Raw genomic sequence first — 24,188 nt, 5'->3', positions numbered from 1 at the left:
ATAGTCTGATAGACTGTTTAATATACAACACATGACTTATTTTGGAATACAAAGAGCCAACTTGACTATGACTATGCTATGTAAAATGTGAATTAACTTTTATTAGTAACTTTGGTAAGTTTAAGATTTCATAAATAACATCGATGGAGGGGGGCCCAAAAATCACAGGCTGCCTAGTGTAGTCCATTTATTTAATCCGGCTCTGGTCAGGATGTCTACAAGACACCTCCCTAGGCCTGTGTTTCACCCACATCCACCCGGGTTGAGGCCCTGCAGGAGACCCACAACACTCTGGAGAAACTACATCCCTCAGCTGACCTGGGAACGCCTCGGCTTTTCCCTGTGAAGAGCCGAGGAGGCGGCCGGGGACGGGGAAGACAGGGCAAGTCACAACCCAAACAAAGATAAACGATCGGATGGACGTTTGAATGTCACCCAACAGCCTTCAACTCATAACGAACTCAGTGACTACGTTTACATGCAGTTGAAATTCGGGTTAAGGTCAATATTCCGGTTACTGAAACATTCTGAATATTCCATTTACATGTGTGAGCAAACAGGGTTATCCCTGTTTACATGGTAATTAATCATTTGGGATATCTGGATCAAACCAGCGATGCACGGAGAACGTCATGACGAAATCCCGTAATTTCCGCTTCTTCTTCCTGTATCCACATCCAAAACAACAACAATAACAGCAGCACGGCGCATAATGAACAGCCCAGTAGAAGTTGTTTTGTTTCTTGGCCCTGTAGTTCACCTTTTTCAGCGTCTTCCAGCGGTGCTTGATCTGGTCTGACGTTCGTACAAATCCTGCTTCGAGCAACTTTTCGCTCACCTTTTTGTAAATCTCGCTATCCCGGTACTTTCTACCGTCTACAAATGCCAAAATGTTCATATCTTTCATTACATTTATGAAGTGATTAGTCTCCCCCTGGTCTTGTGTTTCTCCGTGTTTATAAGAACTTCGTGGACTCAAAAGACCAAGATTCCTTGCGAAAAGAACACGCACAGAAAACAAAGTCATGTTCCTTTTGATGGGGATATCCCGTTAGGCGTTTACATGACCGAATATTCGGGTTAGAAAAGGAATAACCCAGGGGTCATTTTTGGCTTTTTAAAAACCGGAATATGAGCAAATTCCGGTTATTCAAAGGGGTTATTGGTGTTTACATGGCCGTTCGCAACCGGGTTATTGCTAATATTCCGGTAAAGAAAAGGGTTATTGATGCATGTAAACTTAGTCAGTGTTTCTCTCATTTGAGCACATTAAAGACATCAAACCACTTCAACATTTACTGGAATCAGATAATCTAACAAAAACCTTTCATGTGCATCTCGAGTGATGCTGCGTATGACTAAGATCCATGTGGCCAGGTGTGATGTTTCAGTACGACGCCATGTATGTTCCCCGTGTCCCAGCGGGATCCGCCGCTTTACCTCCAACCCCCCCGAGGCCGAGGCAGGCGGCGCGTTAGACGGCTGCTCGTTAGACGGCTGCTCGTTAGACGGCGTCGCTGAGCCCGGATAGGCGACATCAGCTCCCAGATGGTGCACGCTTTGATGAGTGGGGGGGGTGAAGTATAGATTACCTCTGTTGTTTTGTTGAAACTGCATAAATGCTTTTCCCCCGGGGGTTTTGCAACGTGGAAGGATCGGAGGACCATTAGAGAAATGATAAATCTCTGAAAGGAAGAGAAAATTAATGAGGAACAGGGCGGGTTCATGACAAACGGGCACATCTGATCACAACCGGGGTTCAGTTGAGTCTCATACCTACACATATTCCACAAAACCCTTTCCTTGTGAAAATTATACAGGACTGGATTCATTACAAATCAACTGAAACATTGCAAGCCTTTTATTATTTTAATATTGCTGATCATGGTTTACAGCTTAAGAAAACTCAAATATCCTATCTCAAAAAATTTGAATATTCTGGGAATCTTAATCTTAAACTGTAAGCCATAATCAGCAATATTAAAATAATAAAAGGCTTGCAATATTTCAGTTGATTTGTAATGAATCCAGAATGTATGACATTTTTGTTTTTTTAAATTGCATTACAGAAAATAAAGAACTTTATCACAATATTCTAATTTTCTGAGACAGTCCTGTATATTTAAAAAAAAATCCTGATTCATTAAATTAGGGCCACGAAATTCATAGAGCCGGCCCTGAACAGGGGATATACAGAAAATGAAATGTTGCCCTCAGGTAGACGGTACAGAGCTATAAAAACAAGCCGATTTAGAGACAGTTTTTATTCTACAGCTGTAACAAAAAATCTCAAAAACAAACTGTTAACTGACATTAAGGATTGTATGCATGTGCAGGCTATTTTTAATTATTTATTGGTTTTAATCAGTTATTTGTTTTATTTTATGTTGTGTGAAAGTGTGTTATGGTATTTATCTGTTTGTTTTTCAGCACTGACTGATGGCTCTTCGAATTTCGTTGTTATATAACAATGACAATAAAGATCTAATCTAAAAATCTAATCAACTGCTAATGGTGGGGGGGCACATGTGATCACAACTGGGGTTTAATTCACCTAAACATATTCCACAAAACCTTTTCCTTGTGAAAATTACTTCACAAGGAATTAAATGTGGAATAAAACACGACCCTCCCCCCAGGACTCAAGCTCCATTCTGGATTTGGGCTGTAGATATGTCCAGATAGATAATATCAAGAAAAGTCAAATACCAATGGGAGATGTTAAGCATGTGTGGTGGTTTCCATCTTACTGCAATTATCTTTTTTGCTGCTGTTCGGCCAGCAAGCAAAATTCGTTTAAGACATAGTGAAGCATTAACTGTGGATAAATAATTTAAAATAAGTGTTTGAGGGTTTACTGGAATATTCTGTACTGTTATCGAGGATATTGCAGTTGCAACCTGTTGCCAGAAGTTTGCAACAGGTTGGCATTCCAGAAACATGCATGAAGGTTCCTGGTTTATTCTGAGAGTATAATAAAGAGATAACCAGGATCTTCACATGGTAAAGCTTACAAGGTGTTAAATAAGTTCTGTGTATAAATTGATAATGAATAAGCTGATGATCTGGGTTTCGATTCCTACCCTGCAGGAGTGTGCCTGGTGCTGGGCTGCATGATCTTCCCGGACGGCTGGGATGCCGAAGTGATCCGGGACATGTGCGGGGAGAAGACGGGGAAGTACGCCCTAGGGGACTGCTCGGTGCGCTGGGCCTACATGCTGGCCATCATGGGCATCCTGGACGCCCTCATCCTCTCCTTCCTGGCCTTCGTCCTGGGAAACCGGCAGACCGACTTCTACCTGGATGACCTGCAGACGGACAACAAAGGTGAGCAAAGAGCGTATTCCCTAGACCTCCTCTTCGTCCCATTCCTCCACTGCCCCAATAGGGCGGCATTGAGGATCAACAAGAGGTCCTTCCATGGCGAACATCTACTCTTTTTCCACGGTTTTTGATGATTTCACAATCTCTATGCCAATAATACCACTAGAGCAGGGCTCGGCAACCCGCGGATCTAGAGACGCATGCAGCTCTTTAGCGCCGCCCTAGTGGCTCCTGGAGCTTTTTCAAAAATGTTTGACCTTTTTTTTCCCTTTTTTTTCCTCTTTTTTTCTTATTTCTTTTTTTCTTATTTTATTTCTTTTTTCTTTTTTTCTTCTTTTTCTCTTTTTTCCTTCCTTTTTCCTTTCCTTTTTAATCTCGAAATTTTGACTTTATCCTCGACATTTCGACTTTCTTCTCGAAATTGTACTTCAACATTAATCTCGACATTTCGACTTTTTTCTCAACATTTCGACTTTTTTTCGAGATTTGTACTTCAACATTAATCTCGACATTGACTTTTTTCTCAACATTTCGACTTTTTTTCGAGATTTGTACTTCAACATTAATCTCGACATTGACTTTTTTTCTCGCCATTTCGACTTTTTTCTCAACTTTTCAACTTTTTGACTTTTTTCTCAACATTTTGACTTTTTTCCTCGACATTTCGCCTTTTCGCCATTTGCCTTCATTCTAAGGCTTATACAAGACTTTTCATTTTTAGCGGCTCCAAACATATTTGTTATTTGTGTTTTTGGTCCAATATGGCTCTTTCAACATTTTGGGTTGCCAGCTAGCTAAATATGTTGAGGCTAACAGCCTTGCTTTAACTTGGGTGTTGGTTCGCAGCTTCCTACGTACATGATGCAATTCTTCTTCCTCTGATGGCTTTCCTTTTTAGGGGTCAACATGCAGATAATTGTATAAATGACACAACATAAATGACACAACAGTCTGAGACCTGTAGCATACGTAGCTTCTTCAACAGCTAATGGGAAGCATGAGTGACGGTGACCTCCATCATTCTGACGCAGTTTGTGAAAGTTTTTCGTGCGTCACATAGATCACGGTTGTGGTAGATAGGACCCAGATGCAGGAGTTCCCAAAAAAACGTGTTTTATTGCAAACTTAAAACAAAGAAAAGCGCTGCTTAGCAGGATTGCAAAGAAACCAGAACATGACAAAATCCAAAAACCGGACCTGAAACACAGAGGATGGAAACAGTACAGACCAGCAGGGAGCAGGGAAAGACAAGACACACAGAAAGCTTGACGAGACACAGGTGCAAACAATCAGGGCAGATGGGAACAAGGGAAGTCAAGAAGTTACTGAAACAAAAAGACACAGGTTTTCAAAATAAAACAGGAACTAAATACCAAAACTGTGACATTTGAGGATCTCTCTCACACACCAGCCTCGGCTAAATTAGACTGTTATGGAAATAATAATGTTGCTTTGTTTGAAACTCACCTGACAAGGTTAATCCTACATATATGACACGACTGCAGAAACAGAGCGGCCGCAGATAAAACCAGCAACACGTGGTGCCGTTGGAGTGTTGATGTACAGAATGCACGGATAAAAATTGAAATTAAAGTCGATTTAAATCAGTTTAGCTGCTTCTTCATAACATAACAGAAGTCTCTTATTCAAAATGCATCATCGATGGAGTTAATGATGTGTTGGTGTTGCAGTTTAGCTGTGACTATTTCAGTGATTCTGGAGATGTATGTAAAGAAGAACCTATTTTACCCTCAAATACCACTTTTCCATAATTTTAAACTGTCCCACATTTTTCAAGAAGATGTCTTTCCTTATAAGATATTGTCTTAAATAATTTCTTAATTTCTAGTTAAGTCAGAGCTAAATCTCAGATAACTGAGCTAATGAACAGTCTCAAAAGTACTAAATCTAATGTTACCAGACGGTATCATATCTTTATAACTTTAACTTTATAACTGAGATTTACTGCTAACTGGTAGCTAATAGTATACCTGAAAGTGTGTAGTACTATAACTTTAACTTCACATCTGCTACCAGATGTGCAGCAGAGCTGTCTTTAGGAATTAAACTAATAAAAAGTACAGTAATCTAATCTCCCTCTGCAGCACATGAGCAGAGTTGATCCTGCATGTTGTCATCTCTGATTATGACGACAGTCAGAAGAAGCTTCTGCAAACCCTCACCTCCGATTTAACCTTATTACCGACCGGATCTATTTTTAGACTTCTACACATCCCTCCGTGACATATTTAAGTCGCATCCGATTTCTCCCCGGTGGAAGCTGGAAGAGAACCGTACGGCTGTGTTTTGGACATCGCTGGGATGTTTCGGACATGTGGAAACGAGGCCTCTGACTTCCCGAAGGGGAACAGCAGTGACTTCAGGAGGAGAGTAAAAGTTCATCCTGCTGTATAAAGAATATCAGTGGAGCTCAAAGCACCAAATCTGAGGGTTTTTTGAAACGTGTCCTAAAGTATAAAGTATCAGTAAAAGGATGCCTCACGTCCTCGCTGAGGCTAAAGTTGCTTTTGTCAACGAAAATTATGACTAAATATCGTCGTCAACGAACCTTTATCACCTGAGGAAAACGAGACGCTACTAAAATGCTGGTCATGTGACGATAACGATAATTAAATATATGATGCAATATCGTCAACGAATAAAAATAAGACTGTAGAAAATGTAGATTACAAAATAAAAACTCTGCTAAAATGTGTCTTCATTTTCGTTGACCAAAACGAGACGAAATGTTCTACCAAAGATCCTTAATCTCCATGCAGAGTTAGAGGCTGATGCCGTTAACGCAGAGCTCTAGGTTCACGTCAATTAAAAACAAAGTTACATACAGAAACGCAGGGATCTGCTCTGGGGCTGGAGAAGAAGAAGATCCATCTTTGGATACACTTTCCTACATAGATGTGGAAAAGAAAACCCAATGTGTCGTCGAAATGAAAAAGATGGGGAGAAATGCGGAAAAATAAATATGATGTAAACTCAAATTAGAGTCTTCTGTATCTGGAATGAATGTACACGGAAGAGTATTAGGGCCATGCAGGAGAAAAAATATTTGAAAGGGGAAGATTTTCTTTTGTTGTGCACTTCGAGAAAAAAGTCGAAATGGCGAGATTAATGTTGAAATAAAATTTCAAGAATAAAATTTTCGCCTTTTTTCTCGACATTTCGATTTTTTTCTCGACATTTCAACTATTTTCCTCGAAGTGCAAAAATAAAATATTTTAATTTTTCTCCTGCCTGGCCCTAATACTCTTCTGTAAATGTATTTTTGAGTCTATAAGGTAACAATAATATAATAATAAGATAACCTTGTTTGAATTGTAAAATGGGTTTGACTAAATACAATCTTTGACTAAAACTAGACTAAAATGGTCCTGGACAATTCTGACTAAAATAAAACTAAAATGCTCAGACTTTTAGTCGACTGAAACTTGACACGACTAAAAGGAGAATGAACGTGACTAAAACTAATAAAAGCTAAAATTATAGCTTGACCCAAAGACTAAACTAAAACTATAATTTAAAACAGGCTGACAGCAACAACACTAGTTGAGGCCTTGGTCCATGAACCGGGTTTATTCAGGGGAATCTGACCTCAGCATCTCCAGCCACGTCGCGTTCAGAGCTGGATTCAGGAGTGGGAGGGAAGAATCCTCCAGAAGCTTTCTGACAGTTTGCATGATGTTGCATCAGGAAAGTCGAATCGCATTGTTTCAGCTGTGTGAAGAGGGAGGAAGAGGAGCTGCAGAAAGCAGCCAGAGCTACAGTTCAGAGCAGCGGAGTCACGTGCTTCCATCCGACTCCACAAAACCCCAAAAATACATCGCCGCAACACAGAGAGCGAAGGTGAGAGACGAAGCGGAGTAAAGGGAGAGAGGAGGAGGAGGGAGAGGAAGAACAGTGACATAAGACGTCTTGGTTCTCCGACGGTCTATCTCCGTGATGGTTTCCATGGTAACTGGAGATATTCCAGTGCGCGGGCGTGTCTTTCTGTTCTTATCTGATTAACCTCGCTGACAGTCTCAGAGATTTTACACATTTGACGCCTCTATTGCTTCATCGGCCGCGTCGAGTTTCCTCTCCGCTTCTTTCATAAAAAAGTAAAACGTCCCTCAATCAGAGCCGAAAGGAAACGTCCGTAAAAATCATCCAAGCTGGTGTCTTTGATGCACGTACGTGCTGATATGACAAACTGGGATTCGGCTTTCCTTTACTGGCGTCACTTGAAGAAAAAAAAAGTTCTTTTTAGTGTAAAACTAAATGAAGTCACTGTTTTAAGGTAAAAAAAATCGTTGAATTTTGACTCAATGTGCAAAAAAAAAAGGCCATTGGCTCCTGTTTAACTGTTTTTAGCTCATTTTGAACACCAGCAAGCATCATATTAATGTACAAACACGTTATTATTCCTGTTTTCAAGTTAAAGAAACGGCAAACTGACTGTCATCACTCCACAAGGAGTCAGTTGGTCTCTCCGATCAATATTTATAAAATCTAAAAGACAAAGACATGTGTCTTATGTTTGTACTTTTTGCTCAGGTGATTAAGAAAGTTAAAGCTTCTCTATGCAGAAATATCAGTTCTGGTCACAAGGGGCCACTTAAAATATTGGACCTTTTTTTATGTTGTATCCAAATGGACCGAAATAAAAACTCAAAATCAAATGGGCAGCATAATGCAAAAAATATCCTTTTTGTCCGTGCCATAAAATGTAAAACTTAAAAAAACCAAATAACCCATGAACTGGATAAATTCTGATTGATTTATTAGAGCTTCAAAGAGTTGAAGTTTTAAATAACCTACAATTAAATAAATGAAGGCCCTAAAAACCTAAAGGAGCATGAGGCAGGAAAAAAATTTGTAAACGTTTTAAGTTTTCTAGTAATAATGTCAGACAAAGCGTTCCAAACCAAAAAGAATGAGCCCTCTAGTGTATCTCTCCGTTGCCTTGAACAGGCTGTGTGCTGCAAAATGTGCTGCAATTCGGGGCCCGAATTTCCCGCGGTGTCCTGCGGATGTGACGTCACATGACGCTGCATGCACGTTCTCCCTGTTCTCCCGTGCCGGCTTCACTGTTGGCTGCAGTACCCCCGACGGCCGTCGCGGTGAAGGGTGGCGCTAATGAGTCTCATTTCTTAAAAAGGAGCCTCATGCTCCTTTAATTCCCACCCACTATTTCTTAAAACGTGCTAAAAGCAGTAGATCCCCCGGCTGTCACAATATAGCAATTAAACAGTTTTCCTTTTCCGGCATCATTCCTGATAACAGAGGAAACGTGCTTTTGTACATGTAAAGAAATGCACATTTCTTTTCTTTACATCAGAGCATCTTCTGCTTCGCCTCTTGGGTGCTTCATTTACCTGCGTTGCTGGTCCCGGTAACGCTATAGTCCATAAGCTGCTGACAGAGAACTATAAAGCATTTTTCTTGGTTCCACCGCAGGTAGAATCACCTCTTCCACTATTTCTGAAAGATCTTTCCTCTCAAAACGCACTTCTTTAGTGTGGCACCATGTCCACAGGTAAAAGATGTGGGCTGAGGGTAAACACTTACTGTCACGAATGCGGTGGATAGGACCCGGATGCAGGAGTTCCAAAAAACGTGTTTTATTAACTTAAACAAAACCCAAAGCGCTGCTGAGCAGGATTGCAAAAAAAATCCAAATGGCATAAAACCAGACTGGAAACATGGAGGGATGAAACAGTACAGACCAGTTGGGAGCGAGGGAAAGACAAGACCAGATATACACAGAAGGGTTGACGAGACACAGGTGCAGACAATCAGAGCAGATGGGAACCAGGGAAGTCAAGACAGAAATGAAACACAGACACGGGTTTCAAAATAAAAGAGGAACTAAATAACCAAACCATGACATTTACAGCAATGGGAGCTTGCTGCCAATCAGCCACGTGTGAAGAGTCCTTGCAATCAAATCAAAATCTTAAAGGGGACCTATTATGGCATCTCATTTCTATTTTAAACAGGCCTTGAATGTCTTAAAAACAAGCTTTTGATTGTTTTTGCTTAATAAATTAGAAATTCAGTTTCTGAGCCATGTCTTTATCCCATTCCCATCCCATTCTCTAACCTCATTATCTATACGGGATTCTGAGTGGGCGGGGCTATGATAATGAGGCTCTGTGCTGATTGGCTGCCTGAATGACGCAATACGCCGCTACGAAAAAATGGCGGAAGCTCCGGCCGTCGTGACTGTCATGACGTCACGACGGGAGCAGAATCTGAACAGCTCGTAGATCCACATCACACTGGACGGCTCATCCGGGCGGCTGTACAGACACTGCAGAATTTGGTTGCTTTCCTCCTTCTCTGAGTTGGCAGGCTGAGGGGAGACCACTTTATATATGTTAAAGCAAGAAAAAACCTGTTTTTCATAGTAGGTCCCCTTTAAGTATCGTATTGTAAATCCAGAGTTTGTGACTTCTGTGAACGACTGCTCAGATTTCATGAATGAGTCTCGTTGAGCAGCCGGCAGCGATGGTAACAGCGTTCCCAGCTGCCTCGGGTGAAGGTTTGGGTGTTTTACATCAACACAAACATCAGTTCAGTGACGTCCACCGACTCCTGTAACGTTGGCTCCTTTAGCAGCCGTGTAGCCCTCGAGCATCTGCGGTGCGGCTCTTCATAACTAATTCATGCTCTGTTACTTCCGCTCCTTGAGCGATCTTGTGGACAGCTGTTAGAAAACGTTCGGTCCACCTGTTGCTCTTCTTGGAGTCCCTGTGAAACCAGTGGCTCCAATCGAAGTGGTATTTGGACGCCAGTAGGAAAAGGCCTGAATGCTTCACTCAGCGTATTCGTGTTTTGCACAAATCTGCATTTCTCCTGCTCATGTCTCGCTTTATGCCAATGCTTGTTTTCTCTCTCTGTCCTTGCAGATTTTGCTGTGTCGAGGGTGAGTTGACTTCCATTACAACCTACGTTTTATCCACATTATGTTTCAAAGGAAAGACCTGAATCAGTGTTTGTGGAGTCGTGGAGAGGGTTCTGGTGATACAGACCGATGTGTCCCTGACATCTAATTACTGCACTAGTTTCACCAACGATTTTATACATTTGCATTAGCGGAGGGTGTGGGGAAGTGTGACGGGGATTCAATGGTTGAAGCAAATCTCTTTCATCAGGAACGGCTGTACAACAACAATGTTTGGGAACCTCTACGGGGCAGAAACAAGCCCCAAAAATACCGCCAGCATTAGGGAATACGTTGACTTGACTCCTATTCCCGTACGATTCCGTCCTGATTCACGTCCACCATCGCAGTGTGTAAAACAGTAAACAGGAACAACAATCTCAGCTTTTAACATCGCTCTTCCACAAGGTATTGGTGCTAGTGAGTATTTATATCCGATACCTTGTAATTTTCACAAGTAGAGTCCCATTTCATCAAGGATGCCCCCAGTGGAGACTTGTGGAGAGCACACTGCAAAAACTCAAAATCTTACCAGGAATATTTGTCTTATTTCTAGTTAAAATGTCTCATTTTTAGTCAAAAAACCATTGCACCATCATTACACTTAAAACAAGAGTCATTACCGGAAAAATAACTTGTTATTTGACAATTTTCACCTACAAATACATTTTCACTTGAAATAAGTAGAAAAATCTGCCAGTGGGACAAGATTTATCTTCTCATTACAAGCAAAAAAAATCTTGTTCCACTGGCAGATTTTTCTCTTCCAGTGATGAGTCTTGTTTTAAGTGTAATGAGATTTTTTTGACTAAAAATTAGACATTTTAACAAGAAATAAGACAAATATTCTTGTTAAGATTTTGAGTTTTTACAGTGCAGAATCCATTTCACACCAAAAAGGGAATAATTTCCATTCAAATTCAAAAGTACCTAATTTCCCTTCGGGGATTAATAAAGTAAAAGTAATTTAAGTGAAAGTAAAAGTAAAAGAGAGGAAAAAACTGTTGAAATATTTTCATGCAAGAAAATAGTCATATTTGTGGTAAAGTTACAAAGAGAGAATATTGAAAAGTTTTTTCGTTTCACTTGTGCAAAACTTTATTTATAATGGGGCTGACGTACAAAAGTAAACATATTGCTTAAAGTAATGATTATAAAAACTTTAGTGAGCCCAATATATGGTCCTTTCTCACGTCTTTTGTTGTTTTTATTTACACCCAAGTGAAGTGTAGACATTTTTCAAAAAGTAAATATAGAAGGTGTCAGTAGTGGATTGGTTGGTCAGTAGATCCTACCGGGTTCCTCACAGAGACACGGCGGCTGATTTCAGCCTCCGCGGTTTCATCCCCGACCTCGCTAATGGAAGTGTGGCTAATGTCAGTTTAAGACATATGTGAACTCTAAATTTAAGTTTAAAATCCGTCACTTTTTGGCACAACAACATTGGTCAACAGTGGCTAAAGGGTTTAAGCTAGCTCATTTGACACCCAACAGAGTTACAAAAGAAGAGAAAATTAAGGGACAAAGCAAAACACCAAACAAGATTAAATCTTGGACAGTGTGTTAAAAGTGACTTAGATCCACACCTATAGGAGGAACTCCAGGGTTAAAGTTTGTGTCACTTTAAATCCGTGTTCAGTATCAACTTGCATTTAAATAATATCAATCCATCTATTACTCAAACGCACTTGTTCCTATTCAGGGTCACAGGGATCTGCTGGAGTCTGTCCCAGTTCTAATCAGGCAAAAGACAGGGGTTCACCCAGGACAGGTCATCAGTCCCTTGCAGGGCCTGAAGATATTATAATAATTAATTCATTGACAAAGCACAGGTCTGAATGGTGATTTCCAAAAACATGCATGTCAGTTACCTGCTGATCCTTAATTGCCAATAGAAATGAATGAGCGTGCGTGTGGTTGTATTTCAATCTGTACCCCTGATTTTCGCCCAGAGAGCACTGGAACAGGGTTCAGCATATCAAGGTTGCCAGATCTCGAGAGAAAAATAAGCATCTGGAAGCCTGACAACAAGTTTAAGACATAAATAAAAATAAATACCATAAATTAAAAAGAGATCCATAGAGATTCTTAGCAAATCGAAGGAAAAGTGGCAGATATACTCAAGCCAGAAAAACCTGCAACCCCTAGAATTCTGATATTTTAAAGCAACTTCATAAAAGAAAAAAGGAACAGGAAAAGGTTGGTAGAGATGATGGATGATTGGGCATTACAGCTTCTGCAAGACCTGACTGATGCCAGGAACTGTCCTCTTGACTTTAATGGAAGGTAACTTTAGCATCAGCGTTTCCTTGTAGCTTTATACAGGTTTTCTTGTGAAGGAGTTCCACAAGGATCTGTACTTGGACCACACATGTTCATCCTCTATACACGTGTTGTCATTGTTGTTTTTATCATGTAATACTCACTTTTTACAATCCATTACCTGTTTTTGTATATGTTGTTCACCGCTTTGAGTTTTACTTTTCCTTTAAAAGGAGCTTTATAAAGCAGAGTTGTGTTGTGATGTTCGGTTTCCTGCGTTACCTGAGTGACGTCTTGTGTTTCCTGCAGATCGAGGTGCGGGATCGAAGAGAGCCGCGGTACGGAGTTCAGCGTCTCCACTGAGAGCAACAATGGCACTGGACAACTTATTCTCTCTTTCTTTCCCTTCTCCACCTCTACCAACGATCAGGATACCCCCCCCCCCAAATCTCAAAGCAGACACCAAGTGTACAGGATGCTGTAAGATAAAAAAAAAACACCCTGGGATAAACTATATTTTGAAAAAAAAAAAAAATTATACAAGATTGTACAGTGCATTTAACACCCGATTTTCTCAAGAAATACCTTTATGATAAAAAAAAAAATACGATTGACTGTATTTAAAGTCTTGATTTGTGTGGGAAATTCAATCCTTACGATGAAGAACCATAAAGTCCACTTACTTTCAGTTCCTTCAAATGTCCCTGAGTTTGAGCGTTGTGTACGTTCATCGCATCGTGTCTCGCAATACAGCAAGTCCATTATTTAAAACAACAACAACCCTTCAGCAGGGACGTGTATGGCTCTTCATCTAAGGACTTTGAACTGCGAGGAATTTAAACGAGCGCCCCCATTGCAGCTTTACAGAACTTAACATCTCTGGGAGATTCTCTACTGTACAGACTGAACGATGTAAATAACTCTACTTGCTGACGAAAACAGCCAACAACAAAACCTCATCTGACTCCAACGCATTTGAGTATTTCTACCCTTGGTTTCAGTGTTCCTCGTGCCGGTAAATCACCCGAGTACTTTGTGTTCCTAAGACTCCTCACTGCTGATTCAGTGGGATTACGTTGATTTGGAAAGAATCTAAATCTTACCTGGATGTTCCACCGAGAAGTACGGCGCCATGAATCCGAATGATTGTGTTTGTCGACTGGAAGAAGAGCACTTCCCCTGCATCAACACGGCTTCAGCGGAAGCCACTCTTGGTAGTAGTCCTGGTTATTTCTTCTCCTTTCGGTCATCTCCCACGATCCCCTCCTGTTTCCAGTGTGCGGTTTACTCCAGTTTATGGTTCCAGCATCCAGTGATCAGTTTACTCTACAGATGTCTTAAGACTGTGTGAATACGGCTGCTGGAGTTGGCCCCAAGTGCTGCATTGTCTTAAGGTGATGTCACAAATAATGCCTCTTTGAAGAAGCAATGCTGCCTGCAGTAGTCACAGGTGGGACGTCCACCGCTCATGACGACTATTATATTAAGTTATAAGAAAACAAGAACACAAGGGGTGCTTTCACAACTACGGGCTTTTGTCCACTCAAATCTAACTTTTCCACTTGTTGCAGTTCATTTTATGTCCCTTGTGAACACGGTAATCCCTATCGGGTTTGGACCAAAACAGGTGGACCTGGTCTTGATCAAGGAGCGACATCCAGTTTTGGAAATTGCGCAGAAGTAGGGAGGATTGCAGTTCGTCAAAGGACCTTTGGAGTCAGTTTCATTGGCGGCAACGTTAAAAAGTCCACCATTACAGCAGAACTTGGGTATAAAAGCCTAGATTTTATAACCGAGACAACGGGGAGACAACTTTTAAGTAGCTAATCAGGTTAAATTATAGCCCCAAATCTATGCATAAATAGGATCGTGTTTTTTGAGTGACAGATATGTTGCAATCGACTAGCTTTCCATCTAGCTACCTAGCATTTTTGAGTTCAATTGGGTTGAAAGTAGATTTAATTAGCTGCTGGTGGAGGTGGCTGGGTGTAGTTTCCCAGTCAGCGTTTTTGTTTATCCAACTTTAAAAAAAGTCCCCAATTCTGCAATTTTTCTATGTTTTTGTTATCCCCAAACCTATTGATTTTTTCCAATTTGCAATTCAAAAACTCTTTGGGTTTGTCAGATCCTGCAGCCTTAGTCATTTTTTTCAGTTTGCTCTTGTTTAAGTCAATTATAAACCTTGAAGTCAGTAAAAACACAACTAGGGACTTTTAAGACAAACTTTAACCGTACTGGACCCAAGAGACGCTAGTGCTCACTTTAACTTCCTTCATTGGAATATAGCGAGACAGATTTGATCTAATCAGAGGCCGTTCAGAAGGACTTGGAATCAGCAAAAAGAGATGTTAGCAGTTGGGTTTTTTGGGAATTGTTTTAAATATGGCTTTCGGAAACGCAGCCTGTCTCTTTTACTGGAACTGTATTATAAGTACACTTAACGGCAACGTACTGTAGATCTGGGTTGATGGAGTCTACTTTCATCACAGATTAGCCTGAGCTAAGCTAAAGGTTTGGTCGGCGTGTTTTGTCCAGTTGCTGCGCCATTTGCACCATTTTTGGATCAACCAACGGCAGGAAAAGTGCTTCAAATGCAATCCTTAGAAAAACCTGTGGATGAGGTTGTAGAGATGTTGTGCAGTTCTGTTCCTGCCTCCTGTGGTCTGGATTTGAATTCAACGCCGGTCTCTGACGGGGTCCGTCCTGTCGGGAACGCTTACTGAATCAAAGCAGTCTCATGATTTAAGGCATTGAATTACTCTTAGACCTCCATTTCTGTTCGATTACAGTGAGATCAATCATGTCGCTTAAAGTTCTCCGTGATTAATACAAGCAAGACCTTATAATGTGGTGATGTTCTGTTTTTGGTTTGTTAAAACGTTCCTCTGGCTGTAGCTGTGCAAAAGTGATAAATGCAGTCACGAACCTACGTGAAACCCTACGGATCTGTGCAGGAAACACGCCGATATAAGATCTTCTTCCTGTGTTTATCTGTGCAGTCACACGGATAAATTTGACAGACAAGCGGGGAGGACACGGTCGTGTGGGTCGAAGTTTCGATATGCTTCGGGGGAACTGAACCAAGTTGAAAAGGCAACAAGTTTACAAACCCAGATGATTTGGACCAGAGCAAACCGACGAAGGTGTGAAAGCACCCAAAGATTACAGAACCTGACTGAGAAATAGGGGTTTGTTTCTTCGGGATAGGAGCCACTTTGGTGAATAAGTGAAAGCAAAATGGAAATGTTAACATCTATTAAGTCAGTTTCTTTATGATCCACGGCAACACAGGACTTCCTCTTTCTTGGAAAAAATTGCGACAATTTTAACACATTTTTTAAATACTGAGAAACTGAAAAGTAATCACAGTGTAGGGGTTCTTTTGTGTTTTTATAATGTTGGGTCTCGTACAGAACTATCTTAAGATATTGCACTTGACATTGAGGTTTGTAGGTTTAGATTTCAAATCCCAGGAAACTTGTGGTTGACTGTTTGTTCAAGCCAACGAGGAGGAGGAGCGTGTTGCCCAACAATGACAGGCAGAATTTCACACCACAGAGCTTTTAATGTTGGAAATGACTGGGGAGGAAAAGGCTAATAAATCTAACAGCTGTTTAGCATAAACATGAGAAATTAAAGGAAGACAGCTTAAACTCGAGGTCGCATGCAAAAGCATCTTAGATGGAGTAAAAGTGACAGGGGATTGATGCGTTGGGTGGTGACGATGACGTGCATGCCTTTAGGCCAAGTCCTGATTTCTTTTTTTGAGCTCTGTAAACAGCTGCGAACCTGTTTTAAAACTTCCACGTAATCTGCCACATGCAGCAGAAAACTGTAACCTCTGACCCCTGAGTCCTACCAGGAAGGGAAGCATCACAATCCGGTCTTGCTATGTACTCAACGTGAAGTGAGGTCCCACCAGGGGCATCTCAGAGCCCACTGTTCGGCTGGATGCCTCAGATTCCCCCCATTATCTGACAGAAGCTAAATAAACTAAATGCGTTGTCAGTGCAGGCGGTCAGGGTCCAATTTTGCAATGTTGGTGCATCATTTCTCCCCTTTATGTCACGTAGAGGCGTGTACTTCAAACCTTTCAGGTTGCAGCCACATTTGGGTTTTTTTTCACTTTCAGTTTGCCATTTTGTTGTGGTGCACACATACAAACAAGTTTAACCAGATAATCATAGCACATGGCAGTATCTCTGCCCTCTGTCATAACGTGAGGTTGAGCACCAAATGAAGTAATGAGTAAAGTACGGGAGGACCAAAAAAAGAAAAGATCAAGATATAAAACAAGCGAGATGTTAACATGAAGGACTAAAAGACAGATGGACCAGCGGGGTGGAAGTGAAAGACAAGAGGATATTTATTAACACGGGCTGATGAGACACAGGTGCAAACAATCAAGATCAATGGGATCAAAGAAAGTCAAAAAACACAAGGAAGGACTTTCAAAATAAAACAGGAAACACAACACAAGATTAAACCTAAAGAACCAAGTAAAACACAAGAGAAACCCAAGAACCCAACTGAAATCCTAGACCTTCTCTTCGTCCCATTCCTCCACTTACTGCCCCAATAGGGCGGCATTGAGGATCAACAATAGCTCCTTCCATGGCGACCATCAACTCTTTTTCCACCGTTTTTGATGATTTCACAATCTCTATGCCAATAATACCACTAGAGCAGGGCTCGGCAACACGCAGCTCTAGAGCCGCATGCGGCTCTTTAGCACCGCCCTGGTGGCTCCCTGGAGCTTTTTCAAAAATGTTTGACCCTTTTTTTTTCCCTTTTCTCTTCTTTTTTTTCTTTTTTTTCTTCTTTTCTTCCCTTTTCCTTTCCTTTTCCTACAATCTCGAAATTTTGACTTTTTTCTCACCATTTTGACTTTTTTCTCAACATTTCAAATTTTTTCTCGAAATTTCGACTTTTTTCTCGACATTTCGACTTTTTTTTTCGAAGTGCATAATGAAAAAAAAATCTTCCCCCAGTTATAACTAATATAGATACATGCAGCATGTGTTGCCTTCATTCTAAGGCTTATACAAGACTTTTCATTTTTTGCAGCTCCAGACATATTTGTTTTTTGTGTTTTTGGTCCAATACGGCTCTTTCAACAGTTTGGGTTGCCGACCCCTGCACTAGAGGAACGGACCTATCGAATGCAGTGACGTAGAGACCGACGTTTACTTTGGTTGGATAACAATCTTTCATTTGCAACATTTCTAACCTTGCTGCCTGGAGGTGCTGGTGTCCTGAGGGGCTCTGCTCACGCACAGACCACGCCTCCTCGCTTTCCAAATAACAATTAATAGATGTGTTGTGTATATAGCACAATGTCCTGGTGGAACCTCCCTCACTGATAAGAGTGATCAACATTCAGGACGTGTGCGATGCAGCCAGAGCGCGGCGTTTCCGTGTCCGTTGGGACTCAGGGCTTAGTTCACATGATTCAGCCGTAGTTGGACGCCAAAACAGACCCGGCACCCGTCTTTAGCTCGGCTGAAAAATCGCTTTTAGGACGCCTCTAAAATGTGGCGCAGCATCTTTGGTGGGTCTCTTTGATTAGAGCGGACGCACCTCGCAATGTCATTTCCACGCCCGGTGCGACGCAGTTGTTAACATGCATCCAGTTTACTTTTTTCTATCTTAGGCAGTGCACTTACTGCACAACTACCCAATGGCATTGGAGCCTGGCACGTAAGATGAAATCCCCGTCATGTTTTTGACAACTCAAATTAAAATCTGTTCATTGACTTCCAATGACTCTAGCATGTTAGAAAACGATCCCACTGGGTTTTAGTTATTCTTTTATGAAGTTGGGGGTGCAAAACACTCAGGATTCCCGGGGGAAGTGCAGATTACATAACCTGAACGTCCTCAGTGATAGCTGCTACCCCACATTATCCACCCAGCTGTGACATGCCAACACCGCATCACTACTGTGCACCCAAGACAACTCTGAGGTGTCTGCTTTACCACCTTAAGAGATAACCAGTGATTATTTGAATCTGTGCTACCTTGAGAAAAGTTGTCCTTGTTCCATCAGTATATAAGACATAACCAGGAAGATCATCCTTATTTGGGTTGAGATCTGGACCCGTGAGCTAAGCGGAAGCTCCCATAGTGTACAGCTTCTTCGTGACTTTGATTGCCGTGATTCCAGCGACGCGTGGGATCCAACCACGACGATGTGACAAAGCAGGCTGCTGTAATCCAGGGCGCCATGGGGCTTTTATCCCTCTCAGAGCGGCACTTCAAGCTGACGTACTGTAACCGAAACTCCCAAAGCTCGGGCTAAGTCATGACAGAATTAAAATTAGCTGCGTGCTTGGATAATTGTTTCATGTGACAACGTGACATGCCATGCCCATGCAAGTGGACGGGCGCAGTCAACACTGTAAAGCCCTTAAAGAAGAAGAGTCATTTCACAATGACGTCTACATTGTGGTCCAAATTAGGCGGGAAAATCATACAACCTCATTGTGCTGGACTGTAATCCATTTCACACATTGTTAGGAAGATTATCAACATATTTTCTGTGGACAAGTCAAAGAAAAAATCTCAAAATAAATCAGTTTTCACTTTGGAAATGGGTTAATATAACATAAGATACCGTTAAAACCAGATGCTCCATATCTGACAGTCAAGTTGAGGAAACTTCTGTTGCAGATCAGTCAGAATTATCATGTTTTTCTTTTCTTTTTTTAAATATTTGAATGAAAGAGAGGATTTTATTACATTTTTCAAAAGTCAGAAGTTTTTATACACCACGTCAACTGTGGCCTTAAACAGCATGGAAATGTTCACATGCGGATGTTTTGGCATCAGATGGTTTTAAGAGGCATCGTCTGGGTTAACTGGAGACACACAAGGGTCTCGTATCGTGACATCACTGGAACCTCAAAACAATCAACCAAGACATCAGGAAAATAACCCTCATAAGTCTGGTTTATGTGAATGTATGAAACGAAACCCCCAGAGCAAAAACAAAAGACCTTTTGAAGCGAAAAGAAAAGCCACTGCTCCAAAACCGCCATAAAAACGCCAGATTACAGTTTACAGAAGTGTCCTGTGATCTGATGAGACTAAAACTGAACTGTTTGGAGGAATGAAGGTGGTGTTTGCAGGCCTCAGAGCACCATCCCAACTCTGAGGCACAGAGGTGGTACCATCATGCTGTAATGCAGAAAGGACTACTGGACCTAACCAAAGAGAAGTCGGGATGGGGATGATGACACCAGCCAGACTTCCAAATTAGTTCCAAGATGGCTTTTGGACAACAAGGCGATGGTACTGGAGTGACCATCACAAAGCCCTGACCTCAGCCCCCTTTCGTAAATTCAAGCAAGAACGCCCACAAACTGGATTCATCTGAGCCAGATCTGTTAGATGTAATGGACCAAAATACCAGTAAGATGTCGTCAGAAGTTTTGAGAGGACTTTCCAAAAAGTTTTAGTCAAGTTCAACAGTTTACCGATGAACAGTACAAAAACATCGACCCCCGTTCTCTCCTACTGAGAAATATTTGAGTTGTGAAGTACAGATAATTTCAATGTCTTTTTTTTAAAAATGTTTTTCAAATACAACTTTAGATGATCTCTACTGACCCGCAACAGGAAGAGGTTCCTCAACTTTACTGTCAGACATCAAGAAAAAAAAGAAAAAGGTTTATGTGTCTTTTTGTAAACTACGTTGGGACTTGAGATGCCAGGACGGGTTACTGTCGTGTCCCCATGCAGTGTGCAAATAGCTAGATTTACAGTTTTGTTGTTTTAGTTAGAATGATAGCTAACTCAGTAAGATGTGCTTAAAGTACTGTGTTAAAGGCTCATTAAGGAAAAGATCAACACATCTGTCAGCAAACCAAATACAGCCATTAAAGCACATCTTTTTTTTTGTAATTTTCAGACCAGAACGATATATCTTTGGTTTTCCAAGCTGGGCCTCTAAGACATTACGGTACCAGCCGCTACGATGACTCTAACGATGCCGTCTATGCATGCCCTGCACATGCATGGACCGCTGGCCCACATCTGTCCCCCTGCGCTGAACCTTAACCCTTGTGTTGTCTTCGGGTCAAGGAAGGAGGAAGAGAAGAAGGAAGGAAGGAAGGAAGGAAGGAAGGAAGGAAGGAAGGAAGGAAGGAAGGAAGGAAGGAAGGAAGGAAGGAAGGAAGGAAGGAAGGAAGGAAGGAAGGAAGGAAGGAAAAAAAGAAGGAAGGAAGGAAGGGAAAAAAGAAGGAAGGGAAAAAAGAAGGAAGGAAGGAAGGGAAAAAGGAAGGAGAGAGCAGGAGGAAGGAAGGAAGGAAGGAAGGAAGGAAGGAAGGAAGGAAGGAAGGAAGGAAGGAAGGAAAAAAGAAGGAAGGAAGGAAAGGAAAAAGGAAGGAAGGAAGGGAAAAAAGAAGGAAGGAAGGAAGGAAGGAAGGAAGGAAGGAAGGGAAAAAAGAAGGAAGGAAGGAAGGAAGGGAAAAAGGAAGGAAGGAAGGAGGGAGCAGGAGGAAGGAAGGAAGGAAGGAGGGAAGGAAGGAAGGAAGGAAGGAAGGAAGGAAGGAAGGAAGGAAGGAAGGAAAAAAAGAAGGAAGGAAGGAAGGAAGGAAGGAAGGAAGGAAGGAAGGAAGGAAGGAAGGAAGGAAGGAAGGAAGGAAGGAAGGAAGGAAGGAAGGAAGGAAGGAAAAAAAGAAGGAAGGAAGGAAGGGAAAAAAGAAGGAAGGAGGGAAGGGAAAAAGGAAGGAAGGAAGGAGAGAGCAGGAGGAAGGAAGGAAGGAAGGAAGGAAGGAGAGAGCAGGAGGAAAGAATGAAGGAAGGGAAAAAAGAAGGAAGGAAGGAAGGAAGGAAGGAAGGAAGGAAGGAAGGAAGGAAGGAAGGAAGGAAGGAAGGAAGGAAGGAAGGAAGGAAGGAAGGAAGGAAGGGAGAATTAGGTCATTTTGACCCAAAGACAGTATAAGAGTTAATTAAAAAAAAAAATCCTTCAATTGCACAGTACCCGTGTAAGCATTTAACGATTAAAACATCCGACGCATACCTCATCTGTTTGGTAAAGCACATACATACATATTTATGTGATTACATGAGATCAATCAGAGTCCTTAATGTACATAAGTTGCATCCTGTAGGTGGTAATGTCTCTCATACTCAGTTTGGGGATTTACCTTACCGGTACTCGTTCTCGCTCGATTCCTATGAAACAATGAACACGCCCCCTGGTGTTCAACGCCACGAAGTGCAGTTCTTTTCAAATTGTCGTTGACCCAATGCTACCTTTGCTGATGTCAGCTCGTTGCTGCCGGGGGAGAGAAACTATTCTTATCATATATTCTTATTTCCTCCCTTGGAGGCGGAACGGATGAGCTTGTAGCTTTGACACGACACAACAGGAGTATTGTGTTTTTTTTAAACTTGGCTGCAGGAGCACGTTCTGGACCTTGACGTGTATTTTGTACGATAAACGTGGACAGAAGACTCCGGAGAAGTGGGGTAGTGCAGTAGGTTATAAGAGCAGATGGTGTAATCCTGGTTCTGTTGCTGTGAAGGAGCACCTCTGCACCCCAGATGTTAAACTGCTGGATGTAGAACTCGTGTTAGCTCCCTAAACCCACAACCACTTGAGGCTGAACTAAATGTCATAGTTACGCAAGAAAAATCCATGTCATGACTATGGCAAAATAGAATTTGAGTTTTTAGTTGGTTAACGCGGAGACGAACAGGTTATGGAGCAGCAAACTTAGGTGTGAACACTCGCTCTTTAAGTACAGAGACAAGAAGAGAAAAGATAATTTTCCCAAGGCATTATTATATTATAACTTTATCTTAAATATTTTCTAAACCTTACCATAACGAGAGTCTGATACACGAGCTAGAATTGGATGCTAGCGTAGTGTTACCCTCGAAATCTACTACAAGTTGAAATTTTTCCACGCACACAAGGCAAATAATGCTGCGGAAAACACGGGAAGGAAGAGTTTTGTCGGAGGTTACGGAGGTTCCCACGGGAATTTGGTAAAGCTTCTACAGACATAAGATGCATTTTGTGACAGAACTACATAAAATAAAGAGGGAGAGGAGAAGAAACAGAGTCCTGGGGCTTAAAAGTGGCTTGTGTTAGGATTCCACGCATCAGTACCCATACGATCACTAAGTGGTGGATCTAGTTTCCCAACCAGTTACTCGGGTCCTGAGGACTTGACGATGAACTGAAGAAAAAAAAAAAACCTTTCGTAAGGAACTGACGATACCTTAACCCTGATGAGCACATATTTGTACCACTCCAGGTGCCTCTAAGAACTCTTGATTTAACTGATGTGGTGCAGAACCAGCAAAACAAGTAGTGATTGGTAGTTTTTTTTCTACTAAAGACTACATACTCAGACTGAGCTTTGAAACTAGATGGGTCTAACTGCAGATTTGAGGTCAATTCAGTTTCAAAGTCAAAGGATTAAAACCAATGAACGACCATTATTTTCCTTACTTTGAGGGAAACCTTTTGATATTTAGCACTAGAAAATGAAAAAAAAGGAAATTTTCTTTCAATATTATCCAGCGATTGGACTCTAGAGCTGAATTCACCTCAGTCTTCGCTTTGCAGGATCATTAAAAAATGTGTGGAAGACTAAAAAGGTTAATAAGAGTCAGTGAGAAGTCAACTCCAATATTTAGCTGCAAACAATACGTTTGTGGAATATGTAAATGTCATAAATATGTCAATGATTTATCATCTTTTTATCATGCAATATCATGTATAAAGATGTATTGTGGAGGGTGGGACGGGTCGGGAGCAAAAATGAATAATGTTCAGTGACTTATGTTAATCTAGTTGACCTTCTGTTAACTCCTGAAATGCAGATGTTGCCAAAACACCATCAACTATCATGTGTTACCATTAAAGACGAAAAGTTAAAAAGAAAAAAAAAAAATATCAGTTTTGGTTTTGTACAACGACAAAAAAAAAGGAAGATATACAGATATTTGTCAAGTATTTCTGATGAGATCTTTGTTTTATGTGTTAAATACAGACTCTTTCCTTTCATTTATGGTTTTATTTATAATATTTAGGTATGATGTATGACGGTTGTTGTTTGGTCACATCAGACGTAACATCTCAGATTCAATTTTGACTCACTAATGGACGACTGCTTGTTGAATCTTCAAAGCTTGTTGAAAGCCCAAAACATTTAAAAAAGAGGGGAAAAAAGTAAAAAAAAAAAAACAAAAAAAAAGTATGTGTATAAAGTTGCCTGATTGTGGATAAGCGACAGACGGCCGTTGCTTATCATGGTTTATGATGACATGCTGATTTTGATTTGAGAATTATGTTTAATTCCTATTTGTGAATAATATTCAAACTCACAGTGATTAAAAAAAAAATTCTGTTATTAAAACACATTTTGAGAAGATCAAATAAAGATATTTTACATTCAAAAGTATCCCGTTTGAATCACTGACTACATGCAGATGTACAGTAAAGCAGAAGTTGGTAACTCTGAAAACAAGGTGGACTTCTTGGAAAAGTTTCACCGAATTAAACTTCCGTGTCCCTCTCTGCTGTGCTTCAGCAGTCATACCTATCATACACTCACACACAAGTAACCATGGTGACTGTTAAAGGGGCAGCAGTAGAAATTGGTTCGAGATTCCTCCCGGTTCTGGGAAACATCTCTTT

The 24,188-nt window shown here is 41.1% G+C and overlaps 1 protein-coding gene across 1 annotated transcript in view; it reads left to right on the top strand.

The window, feature by feature from the left end:
* The window catches only part of lhfpl4a (LHFPL tetraspan subfamily member 4a), a 47,368-nt gene extending 31,789 nt beyond the window's left edge, over window positions 1–15,579 (top strand). Inside the window, 3 exon segments of the mRNA XM_061736801.1 lie at window positions 3,091–3,327; window positions 10,233–10,249; window positions 12,839–15,579. Of these exon segments, the coding sequence (XP_061592785.1) occupies window positions 3,091–3,327; window positions 10,233–10,249; window positions 12,839–12,892 (308 nt within the window). The 3' untranslated portion in view covers window positions 12,893–15,579.
* The last annotated feature ends 8,609 nt before the right edge of the window (window positions 15,580–24,188 follow it).

The sequence above is a fragment of the Cololabis saira genome, chromosome 12 (genome assembly GCF_033807715.1).
Source record: "Cololabis saira isolate AMF1-May2022 chromosome 12, fColSai1.1, whole genome shotgun sequence".
NCBI lineage: Eukaryota > Metazoa > Chordata > Actinopteri > Beloniformes > Belonidae > Cololabis > Cololabis saira.
The sequence above is the reverse complement of the archived record's forward strand: the minus strand, read 5'-3'. Positions and strand labels throughout refer to the sequence as shown.